The 11,919-nt window shown below is 58.1% G+C and overlaps 1 protein-coding gene across 5 annotated transcripts; it reads left to right on the top strand.

Moving 5' to 3' along the window:
• The first annotated feature begins 1,652 nt into the window (after positions 1–1,652).
• Positions 1,653–9,104, top strand: SLC25A45 (solute carrier family 25 member 45). 5 transcript variants are annotated; one of them, XM_070427485.1, is made up of 7 exons: positions 1,663–1,754; positions 2,823–2,866; positions 3,021–3,092; positions 3,321–3,506; positions 5,702–5,960; positions 6,095–6,234; positions 6,333–9,103. In XM_070427485.1, exons 1-7 carry the CDS (start codon positions 1,718–1,720, stop codon positions 6,912–6,914), a joined length of 1,320 nt encoding a protein of 439 aa, XP_070283586.1. In that variant the 5' UTR covers positions 1,663–1,717; the 3' UTR covers positions 6,915–9,103. The 5 variants fall into 5 exon arrangements, with proteins under 5 accessions (XP_070283588.1, XP_070283587.1, XP_070283586.1 ...); XM_070427483.1 differs by having other exon boundaries at positions 1,665–1,754; positions 6,119–6,234; positions 6,333–9,104; XM_070427484.1 differs by lacking the exon at positions 1,663–1,754 and adding an exon at positions 1,814–1,984.
• The last annotated feature ends 2,815 nt before the right edge of the window (positions 9,105–11,919 follow it).

Genomic DNA, 11,919 nt, shown 5'->3' with positions numbered 1-11,919 from the left:
TGGGAGCTGCAGGGGGAGGTTAGGACACCAGGGAAGCCCTGGGCCATCAAAGCACAGCAGGTGAGGCTGGGAAGTGGGTGGCACCCTATGGGGGGGGCGGGATACCAGGGTGGGGGAGTATGGTGGGTTTGGCAGTGATGAGATCAGAGCTCTGCTCTGCCAGGCGGACAGTTAACCTGGTGGGACTTGCAGGACTGGAGGAGACTTAGTCAGGACTGGAGGCTGTCCTTCTGCAAGGCCCTGGGGAGCACTAACCTTTAGAGCCAAGGCCTTAGACTCAGCAATCAGCAGGGCTGGTCCCCTACTTTTGCAAACGTTAAGTAGCCTGAGGCCCACCATCACTCAAGAGAGAACCAGCAGAAGGGGCATTGCAGCCCAGCCTCCGCGAGAGGCCAGTGTGCGGGAAGGTCTTGGGGCAGCCCAAGGAGCCCCGGGCAGCTCCAGGGGAAGGATGTCAGAGATGAAACCCTGCTTCCTAGGACCTATCCCCACACGAGAAAGTAGTGGGTGGATGGGATCAGCTTTGGCGAAGGGAGAGAAGGGTGAGCAGGACTGGTCCTTGGAACATCTGATGGGAAACCAAGAGCTGCAACCGGTTCTGGAGGAGCAGGGGGGGTCTTGTTGGGCCTTTACATTCTTAGGGCCCTTTGGAGATGGGGGGCGATGGGGGGCGAGAACTGGGACTGAGGGCTGGTGCAGGGCTGTCCACTGATGCTGCCCCTGACTCGTCTGCTCATTCGTCCTTTCATGAATATTTATTGAGTGTCTACTTTGTGCCACACATTGTTCGAAGCCTTCAAGATAACTAACAGCCCGGCTGGTGTGGCTCAGTGGTTGAGCATCAAGCTATGAACCAGGAGGTCATGGTTCGATCCCCCTCTGGGTGCATGCCTGGGTGTGATGTGCTGGAGGCAGCCAATCAATGATTCTCTCTCATCATGGGTGTTTCTATCTCTCTCTCCCTCTCCCTTCTCCTCTGAAGTCAATACAGAAGAGGGATTCGGGTCCCTGCCCTGTCAGTTTGGGTTGTAGTTGTTCAAAGAGAAGTGGCAGTCAAAGCCTTATCCTCCAAAGCAGAGAAGTGCTCCACCCTTTATACACTCAGCCCCCCCCCCCCCCCCCCCCCTCCATGAGGTTCAGGAAGAGGAGCCACGGGAGGCTGCGGTGACTCAGTCCCGCGGTAAACAACCCTGGGAGGAGGCCTGGCTCCAGGCCCCGGTGAGTCACTGGGGGGGGGGGGGGGGGGGGCGGTTATTCCCACCCCGCCAGCTTCCTTGTTTCCCAAGGCTCAGGAAGACCCCGGGCCCAGGCCTGCCCCCTGGTGGCCATGCTGGCTCTCTCAGTCCGGCCGCCTGCTGTCTGTGCTGTGGGACACCAATGGGCGTGCGGGCCAGGCAGGGCCTGTCCCCAGTGCACTCATTAAACCACTGCCGGCCGAGGCACCTGGAGGGGCCCAGTCCTGCTCACACTTCAAGGCCACCGTTGGCTGGCAGGGCTGGCAGGTCACCGTGGGCCGTCATCGGGCCCCATGAGATTTCACACTGCACGCCTCCCAGGCCGCCAGGGCCACCCAGGCTGGCTTGCTCCCCTCTCCTGGTGCCCAAGGCCTGGGTTAAACATTAGTGGGAGGTTATCAGCCGGGCTCGGGGCGGGAGAGGGTAGTTACACTTTCACCGCGTCCGCTCTGCGGGAGCCACCGTCCCCACCGGGCCGGACGATGCCTGTGGAGGAGTTTGTGGCCGGCTGGATCTCCGGTGAGACCTCTTTCCCCCCCCTGTCACGTCCCCCCAGTGGTGGGTCACTTCCTGGGGAAGGTAGGTGACATAGGAGGAGCTGAGGCCAAAGTCCTGGCTCCCCGAGCGTCCGGGGCCAGCGGTCCCAGAGCCTGCTGGGAGTCATGGAGGGAAGAGGCCAGGAGGGCACAGGTGGCAGGGTGCTGTCCCAAGGCCCCGCTGCCTGACACCTGCCAAGAGGGGGAGCCAAGGTGAGCGTCTCCCGGAGGCACCCACAGCACCTGCACCTCGAACCCCGCTCTCCCAGTGTGGGGCTCAGAAAGAAGTTCACCTTTGACCTCACCTGCTGTCCCGTGTCCCCCTTTCGGCCTGTGCCCTGCCTGGCAATGAACGGAGGCCCGGATCCTGAGGCCGGTTGCGCTATAGGCCCAGCTCAGCTTCTGGGGACACTTCTCTGAGGAGAAATAGAGGGACTTTCTGAACCTGCCCCCGGGGATGAGACCTCTCCCCAGGCTCCAGGACCAGCCTCTGCTGCAGAGAGCAAGCCCAGGAGGCGGGGAGATGGCCGGGGGCTGCGTCCTCCGCCCCTGGGGCCAGCGAGACTCCCCTAAGGACGCACTGCAGGCAGACAGGGCAGAGCGCAGGTGGGGCAGGGCCTGGTCTGGACCAAGGCCCCAAACTGGACAGTGGTTGTGAGTTGATGGGAGGGAGGGAGGGAGAGGAAGAGGGAGGGAGGAGAAAAGCTGTCAGGGAGGCAGGAGCGATGGAGACCCCTCCAGAGTCATGCCTAGAGAAGCCAGCAAGACACTGGGGTGTGGGCGCCCAGTGAGGACCCCAAGTCTGTGGTTGGCTTCTCCCTTCTGCAAGCGTGCCCTCAGGCCAGGTTGGGGCGCCCTCCTGTTGTCCCCTGGTCCCGTCCCTTCCCAGCCCAGCGCCTGGTGCGGAGGCGCCTGGGGCCAGCGGGGTTTCTGTGGAGCCTGTGGAAGGCCCTGCCCTCTCTCCTGCCTGAACCCCTCTTTCCTCTCAGCGCAGACTTGCTCCCTCAGCCTGGGGCTTGGCCTCACCTATAGCACCTTCTTGTCACTACAGGAGCACTGGGCTTGGTGCTGGGACACCCCTTCGACACTGTGAAGGTGAGTGTAGGGGAGGCGCCCGAGGAGGGAAAGATGGCACCTGAACCGAAGGGCAGGCCACCCCGAGGGCAGGGCCTGGCTGACAGGCTCCTTCCTGCCTCTGCTGCCCCGCGGGCGTCCCGCTCTGTCCGTCCTTCCCGTCCTTCCCGTCCAGGTGCGGCTACAGACCCAGAGCACCTACCGAGGCATCATCGACTGTACGGTCAAGACTTACCGCCATGAGTCGGTGGGTGGCTGCTTCTCCGGGGCTTTGGGGTGGGAGGCATCTGAGTGTCAGTACCAGCTCCCTCCTCCCAGGCGGGGCTCTGCCCTTGGGAGAGAGAAGACCCAAGTCTGGGGCTCCCGCTGGGGCTGGGCTCAGTGTGGTTCCAGCTGGAGGAGGCCTGGCCGGGGCTGGGAAGGGCCAAGGGGAGACCAGGTCCCCCACCCACCCCAGTGCGTCCTCCCCCTGCAGATCCTGGGCTTCTTCAAGGGCATGAGCTTCCCCATCGCCAGCATAGCCGTGGTCAACTCAGTCCTGTTCGGGGTCTACAGCAACACCCTGCTGGCGCTCACGGCCACCTCCCACCACGAGCGGCGCCTCCAGCCGCCCAGCTACACGCACGTCTTCATAGCCGGCTGCACCGGGGGCTTCCTCCAGGTCAGGGCGGCGGGGGCATGCGCACACGCACACGCACATGTGGGGGCAGAGGTGGTCAGTTGGGTCTTGCCCCTCCCAGCCCCATCTGCGGACCCACAGCTGCAGGCCATGGCTGTCCCCCCCCCGGAATGTGAGAGGCGGAGGGGAAATGGCAGCTCCTGCTGCTCCCAGTGGCCTGGCCTGGCTGAGCGGGTCCACCCTGCAGGCCTGGAGGGCGGGTGCAGAACAGAAGAGGCCAAAGCAGAGAGAGCTCAGGGGGGTGGGCGGGGGAGATGGTGCCGAGAGGACACCATAGAGCAGCCGACGCCCCACTCTGAGGTGGTCAGGGCTTGCCCACCTCCGGGCGGGGGGGGGGGGGGGGGGGGGTCTGCCAGCCTCAGAGTTGCAGGGAGGCTCTCTCCAAGGGGAGCCCCGCCCTGACATGGTCCTGGCTCTCCCCGCCCTGCCCTGCTCAGCCCCTGTGCCTGCAGCCTGGGTGGTGGGGAGTCACCGGGCCCCGGTCCACAGGTCTCGCTGGGAGAGGTCCCGGGAATTAATCATTAAGTAACGCCAATCATTTGTTTTTGGTCTTTGTTCTCAGCACTTAAGTACCTGGGCTTTTGAGGGGTGGGATGGGGGGAAGAGGGGCCTCCAGGCACCCAGGGGAACCCCAGCTGAATGGGGGTTCCAAGCATAGAGGCACAGGATATGTGCCTGCCCACGCCCACACCCGCCAGGCGCCTCAGGTCACCCTCCAGTTGGTATCTGCCCTGATGCTCCTGACAGACTCGCAGGCAGAGAGCAAGGGCAAGGAACAGGCCGCGGGCTCACTAAGGTGAATTAATAACTCATGAGACCCCCAAAGGGCCTGGCTTTTCTCCTGCCCCTCTTTGAGGGCGCGTGCCTGCATATTTCCCACGCCCGGAGACCTGGCACCCCCAGAAACAAGGAAGAGAACTGAGGCTGCAGGCCAGGCAGCCTGATTTAGGCCCAGCCAGGCCCAGCGCCTGAGCCAGCCTCCCCCCAGCTCTTTGGAAAGGAGAACAGATAACAGTCCTGGGACTGGGGGTGGCGATGGGGACTGGGTCCGGGGACCGACCGGAGCCGCTTGCTGTGGAGGCCCTGACTTCAGTGTTGGGGCAGAAAGTGTGTCTTGTGTGGAGGTGGGAGGGAGGCTGGGCAGGACTCCGGTTAGCACAGGGCAGGCTGACAACCTCTGCTGGGCACGAGAGTTGCTGTGGGCTGGCGAAGTCTGACCCCGTCACACAGTGCAGCAGAGCCTGATGTCCCCACTGTCCCCGTCGGCGTGGGATGGGGACGGTGGGCCCTACCTGCCACCCTCCCTTAGGCCCAGCCATCCCCTCAGCTCCCGGAGCCGAGGGCTCAGGAGCCTGCGACATCAGGGCCCTCTCACAGGGGAGGAAGCTGGCCAGCTTGGCCTCCACCCTCTAAAGATCATTGCCAGAGCCTCCGCCAGTCTCCTCTGCCATCAGCCACCTCCCGGCTGAGGGACTGAGCCCTCGCACCTCACACACGCGCGCGCGGACACACACACACACACACACACACACACGCTCGCGCATACACACGCATACACACATGCATGCACACACACACACACATACATGCACACACATACACACACACACACACACCTCATGTAGCCCCCAAATGCTGTGCTAACCTCGCTATGGCCTCGATTCTCTCCTAGCTGATCTCGACCTGGTTGACTCCCTGACTCACATCCCAGCCCCTCCCCCAACCACCCTCCATGTCCTCCCAGCACCCACCTAGGTGCCAATACCACCCTGACTCTGAGTTCTGGGTGCCTCAGCCAGTGATAAGAGCTCTAGGACCTACAGACGCACGGACACCCACGTGCTGTTGGGCGCCAGTAGCTGAGGGTGTGTGAGAGGCAGGAAGGGCTGGCCCAGCGCTTGCCCCCCGAGAGGTGTGCACAGAAGGTGAGGGCTGAGACCCCAACATGAACGCAGTGACCTACTTACCCTGTGCGTGGGCGCAGCCTGCACCCTTTCTTCAGACCCAGTCACTGCTCAGTCCTGGGTTCGGGGAGGATCCCTGGCCCATCCCCAGCTTTGAGTATGAGAAGCTGAGCGCTGGCAGCGGGTGGTCCTGCGGGAAGATGCCCTCTGCCTTCCTCCTCCTCCTCAGCACAAGCTGGCCCCGCCCGGGCCGTCACCCTTCTTTCCCTGCAGGCCTACTGCTTGGCCCCTTTTGACCTCATCAAAGTTCGGCTACAAAACCAGACAGAGCCAAGGGCGCGGCAGGGGGGCCCCCCACCCCGGTACCGGGGGCCCGTGCACTGTGCGGCCTCCATCTTCCAGGAGGAGGGGCCACGGGGGCTGTTCCGGGGAGCCTGGGCTCTGACGCTGAGGGACACCCCCACACTGGGGATCTACTTCGTCAGCTACGAATGGCTCTGTCGCCAAGTCACGCCAGACGGCCAGAACCCCAGTAAGTGAGGTGTGAGAGGGTGGGGGGCAGAGAGGAGTGAGGTGGGGAGCTGGTCCAGCAAGGAGGAGGGGGGAGGCGAGGGCAGGGGAGGGTGTTCCCGGGTCTGACCCTGCCCCGGCCTACCGTGACCCCAGGCTCAACCACAGTGCTGGTGGCAGGGGGCTTTGCAGGCATCACCTCCTGGGTGACCGCCACCCCCTTGGACGTGATCAAGTCGCGGATGCAGATGGCCGGGCTGGGGCAGAGGGAGTACCAGGGGCTGCTGGACTGCATGGTGAGCAGCGCCCGGCAGGAGGGCCTGGGGGTCTTCTTCCGGGGGCTGACCATCAACAGTGCCCGCGCCTTTCCTGTCAACGCCGTCACCTTCCTCAGCTACGAGTACCTCCTCCACTTGTGGGGATGAGGCTGCACAGGCGCCGCCCGCAGCTCCCCAGGTGGGATGGACCGCCACCCACCTGCCCAGGTCGGAGGCCAAGTGGAAAGCACCAGGTTGAGATTTCAATGCGAGAGTCTCAGCCTTCCTGTCGAGGCACCGCCCGGCCTGGAAGGTGCAGATGGGGCTGGGAGGTGGTGAGGAGCAGGCCCCGCCCCCGTCCTAATTCCTTCGTAAACAGCTACCTTAAGCGGTGGTGCTGGAGACATCCCGGCCACCCTGTGACTTTACCCTCCACCTGCCTGGCTGCTAACTCTCCCCTGGATTCCAGGGCGGCGCCCTCAGCCGCCTCCCACCCCATCTCCTTTCCCACCTCTTCCCCTGTGACTCGTGTGGCCTTTACACCTCCTGCTGTCCACATCCTTCAGCGACTCCCACCCCCTCCAGGGAAAAGCCCGAACTCCACCCCTCCTGCTGGGGCACCTCCCTCCGCCAGCTCCCTCTCCCTCAGCAGCTTGGGCAGCCCAGCCCTGCCCCAGCACAAGCTGCGCCCCTCATCACCCCCAGCCTGGAAGGTCTAGTCCAGTGATGGCGAACCTATGACACGCGTGTCAGAGGTGACACGCGAACTCATTTTTTTGGTTGATTTTCTTTGTTAAATGGCATTTAAGTATATAAAATAAATATCAAAAATGTAAGTATTTGTTTTACTATGGTTGCAAATATCAAAACATTTCTATATGTGACACGGCACCAGAATTAAGGTAGGGTTTTTCAAAATGCTGGGACGCTGAGCTCAAAAGGTTCACCATCACTGATCTAGTCCCTCCCAGCCAACACCGGGCATTGCCAAGGGGTGACTCCATCATCCCTGTGGCTGGGCCCCTCCCAGACCCAGACTGAGCTCTGTCTCCTGGTCCCTCCTCGGCTCCCCAGGCTGACTTTGGGGTCTGCAGATCACCTTGACCACAGCCCCAACTGTGTCCTGGTGGCCGATTGACTTCTCAGCTTCCCCATTAAACGGGGAGCTCCTCGAGGCAGGGGTCGCACATCTGATCATTTCCCAGCACGGAGCCTGTGCTCAGAGCAGCCTGGTAAATGGCTGCTGAAGGCAGTGGCGTTGCGCTAACTCCAAGCACCCCACTTGCTTCTGTGGTCCTGCCCCTGCCCCCGCCCCCGCCAGCCCCTCACTGAGAGCTGTGAGTGTGCTGGAGCAGGGTGTCTGCCTAGCCGGTCCCATCCGTGGCACAGGCTTTCTTTACTTATCTCAGTTGCCCAGGGGGCATGAAAACTGGCGGAGGGGTCATTTAACTGGCAATAAAGCTGAGCAGGGTTTGTACCCACTAATCTGGGCCCCCCTCGTGGTGACCTGAATGCCTGGATCCCTGCCCTTCCCATTCGCTGCCTAGAAAGACAATCAAGCGCTCTAACCACCCTAACCACCGTGACAGAGGTGGCCTCGGCTCAGACCCTAGGTAACTCATCCCAGGCTGCACAGCTGGTGCCTCGCATCACACAGCTTCCTGGATGCATCTGAGCCCCCACCTCCAGAGCATCCAGAGCTCCGTGACTCTCTACCCTGCTCTCCCTGGGCACTATGACAGTCTCCCCTGAGTCACCTAAGTTCAAGTCCACCTGGTGGGCCTGCCAGCATCAGCCCTGACAGGTGCTTAGCGGAGCTGTCCTTCACCAGGTGGTGGCTCGCAGACTGCAAGTCATTCTCCCTCCTTCCATCGCCATACCATGGCCCCGGGGCACGTGGCCACTGAGCCGGGCTGTGGTTCTTGGTAGAGAAATGGTGACGCGTGCACCTTGCCCCTCACTTGCTTACAAGGCAGTTCCTCCCTGTGGGTGGCCCTGGAAGGACTGCTGAGGGTGCAGGAGGCGCCCCACTGGCCGGAACCAGGGGGACTGCTTAGCCTTCACGCCGCCTCACACAGAGGGTGAGGGCCTGCAGTTGTGTGGTCGGTGGTCCCAGCGTGGTCCGGGAGCAGCGGCATCGGACCTCCGGGAGCCGGTTAGAATGACTCCCAGCCCTACCCGGGCCTGGCCGAAGCAGAGGCTGAGGTTGGGCTCGGGAGCCTGTGTTGGGAGAGGCGCTCCAGTGACTTCACACACGTAACGGTGTCTGGCCGCTCCTGACAGCAGAAACGTGCTGCCCTTTCAAGTTGTGAGTCAGTGGGAGTGACCGGAACTAGTGCTGGCAGCCTCCACTCCCCACAGCCTCAGGGAGCCTCTTCCCAGGATGGACAAGGGGGTCTGCCTGAGCCAGCACTGTCCTTCCTGGGCCTGGTTCCCCCCAAATCCCTTCCGGCTGGTCAGCCTGTGAGTCCGGTGGCCGTGCAGCACCGCCGCGGTGCCAGAGACTGGGGGCTGGACACGACAGTCATGGGCAGACCTCAGGGCAGTCTGAGGCTGGAAGGGAGCCAAGAGCATGTGAAAGAGGAGGTGGCTCTTATAACCTGGGCCAGAGGGACAGGAGTTCCTGGCCGGGTGGCTCAGGTGGTTAGAGCATCATCTGGTTTGAGCTCAAACCAGGGTGGCGGGTTTGATCCCTGGTCAGGGCACGTACAAGAGTCAACCAATGGCCAAAACCGGTTTGGCTCAGTGGATAGAGCGTCGGCCTGCGGACTGAAAGGTCCCAGGTTCGATTCCGGTCAAGGGCATGTACCTGGGTTGCGGGCACATCCCCAGTAGGAGATGTGCAGGAGGCAGCTGGTCGATGTTTCTCTCTCATCGATGTTTCTAACTCTCTATCCCTCTCCCTTCCTCTCTGTAAAAAAATCAATAAAATATATTAAAAAAAAAAAAAAAGAGTCAACCAATGAATGGATAAATAAGTGGAACAACAAAAGTCGATGTTTCTCTCTCTCCCTCCCTAAACAATCAATAAGTACATTTTAAAAAATTAAGAATAAAAAAAGAAGAGACAGGAGGTCAGGGTAGTCCTCTGAAGTTTGCCATCTCTCACTTCATTACCAGTTAGCAAGAGAATAAGATATTAAAATCCTTGATTTTCTTAAAATGAAATCCTTTTGGGGGTATTAATTTCACCCATAAGCCTGCCTTTGCACTTCCATTTTCCTTCTCTGGTTCTCTCCAGAGGCATCTTGTGGGGCAGGGGCTGGAGCTCCCTTGCTCTGAGCTCCTCATTAGAACCAGAGAGTGGCAGGCCTCATGTGACCATGCAGCCCCTTCCACTAGCCCGGCAGGAGCTGCAGCCGGGCTGCAGAACAGAGCTGCAGGGAGGGAGGGTCAGCATAGCATGAGCAGTGAGAAAACTCACAACAGTATTGGAATGGAGGGTGGAAAGACAGAGTCAGGCAGGAAATGGCTGGAGATATTTTTAAAAGCTAGATGTTTTTACATCAGCAGAGTCTCATAATATGCACATTAGATTCCTTCAGGAATTAACAGATGTTATTAGAGATCATCATTATCCTTTTTTAGATTAATATGTTTTTATTGATTTCAGAGAGAGGAAGAGAGATAGAAACATCAGTGATGAGAGAGAATCACCGATTGGCTGCCTCCTCACGCCCCCCTCCGGGTATTGAGTCCCGGGGACCTCCTGGTTCATGGGTCAATGCTCAACCACTGAGCCACACCAGCTGGGCGGTCATCATTATTCTTGAGACTCATTTAGGTAGAAGGAGTCCCTAAGAATTAGGACATAGTCAATGAACTGCTTTGAGGCTGAAAATGGGGGTGGTGTCTGAGGGACGCATGTAAAGGGCTTATAACTCGGGCAAACACGTAGGAGAAATTATAGGAGACTAACTTATGTATATCATGACAATAAGGCTACATGTGCAGGTAAAGGGGGAATGACAGGGTGAAGATGGTTCTGGTATAAGCCACTATTGCCAGACTCACTGAACAGCAGAGTTTAGCTTTAGTTTCTTTAAGGGGAGTCACTCTTAGCCTGGCCGACATGGCTCGGTGGTTGAGTGTCGACCTATGAATGAGGTCATGGTTTGATGCCCATTCAGGGCACATGCCTGGGTTGTGGGCTTGGTCCCCAGTAGGGGCCATGCAGGAGGCAGCCGATCAATGATTCTCTCATCATTGATGTTTCTCTCTCTCTCTCCCTTTCCCTTCCTCTCTAAAATCAATAAAAAAATTTTTTTTTAAAAAGAGGAGTCACTCGTAATGAGTGTCTCTGTCTGACCACTGTCCTGAGCTCCAGGCACACACTGCCACCCCTGCTCACAGATCCTTGAGCGTCCATCCCAAAGGCGCCTGTTCCTGCTGCCGTGCTCTGTGGCAGAGGGAAGCCTCAGGCCCCACATCTCAAAGAAGCTCTCCCTCCCCTCTCCTCCTGCTTCAAAGGGGTCTCCAACTCTTGTTAACCTGAAGTTTCCTAGGACTCACTCCCTTCGTTCCAATCCTAACACGGGCATATTTCAGGAATACTGTGGGCGTGGTTCCAGACCTCTGAAATACAGCGAATATTGCAATAAAGCAAGTCACATGAGGTTTTTGGTTTCCCAGTGCATATAAAAGTTGTTTTTGCATAATACTGTAGTCTTTGTGTGAAATAGCATCATGCCTAAAAACCAATGCACATGCCCTAATTTTAAAACACCTATTGACCCCACCGCTGCCACCAAAAAAACCGTATTGCTAAAAAAATGCTGACTATCATCTGAGCCTTCAGCAAGTCATAATCTTTTTGCCGGTGGAGGGTCTTACCTTCAATTTGTAAGAAGTGCAACATCCGTGAAAGGCAATAAAGCCAGGTGTGCCTGTACTGCAGCCCTGATCCTGTCCTAAATCTCGACAATAACTCAACTTTTTCAAATGCAATTTTGATCAAGTTACCCTACCCCTTTGTCCCCCTTGATAGCTCCCTGTTATTCTGAGCAATCTGGGCAAGCTCCTTCCACAGTCCACAAGGCTCTGAGCATTGACTTTCTCTTGGTTGCTTAGCATACAAGGATCTTGAGGTTTTCCAGAGATGAAGTGCAACCAATTTAAAAAATTCCCACAACAATAGAGCGTCGGCTTGCGGACTGAAAGGTCCCAGGTTCGATTCCGGTCAAGGGCATGTACCTGGGTTGCGAGCACATCCCCAGTGGGAGATGTGCAGGAGGCAGCTGATCGGTGTTTCTCTCTCATCGATGTTTCTAACTATCTATCTCTCTCCCTTCCTCTCTAAAAAATCAATAAAATATATTTTAAAAAAAAAAAATTCCCACAACAAAAATTACCAGACCCACAGGGGAAAAATTCCCACAACAAAAATGTCCAGACCCACAGGGGAAAAAACCACCATCGAATTAAAGCATCAGTACAAAAAACACACAACAGATTTAGCTGTCTGTCCTTCCATTCTGTAATTATATACTTTCATTTGTGTGACTTTGATTATAACTGTCTCTTCTCTAAACTACGAGCTCCATGAAGCAGTGACCTTGACTCTGGGTAGCATACAGAGGTGCTCAATAAATAATTTTGAACAAGTGAATGAATGAATGAATGAATGAAAGAAAACTGCTCTTCCCAACTTCCCTTCTGTCAGGCCAGGGCTCTAGACTTTATGTAGATCCCGCCTATCATTAAGCAGCTAGACTCTAGATCCAA

Source organism: Myotis yumanensis, unplaced genomic scaffold (assembly GCF_028538775.1).
Source record: "Myotis yumanensis isolate MYYU_CA2020_CCGP unplaced genomic scaffold, mMyoYum1.0.hap1 SCAF_10, whole genome shotgun sequence".
In the NCBI taxonomy this organism is placed as follows: Eukaryota; Metazoa; Chordata; class Mammalia; order Chiroptera; family Vespertilionidae; genus Myotis; species Myotis yumanensis.
The sequence above is the reverse complement of the archived record's forward strand: the minus strand, read 5'-3'. Positions and strand labels throughout refer to the sequence as shown.

Coding starts and splice junctions, on each gene's coding strand:
- SLC25A45 (XM_070427485.1), top strand. CDS start 1,718: ATGCCTGTGGAGGAGTTTGTGGCCGGCTGGATCTCCG. Junction 3,093..3,320: donor AGACTTACCGCCATGAGTCG/GTGGGTGGCTGC, acceptor CTCCCCCTGCAG/ATCCTGGGCTTCTTCAAGGG. Junction 5,961..6,094: donor GCCAGACGGCCAGAACCCCA/GTAAGTGAGGTG, acceptor CCGTGACCCCAG/GCTCAACCACAGTGCTGGTG.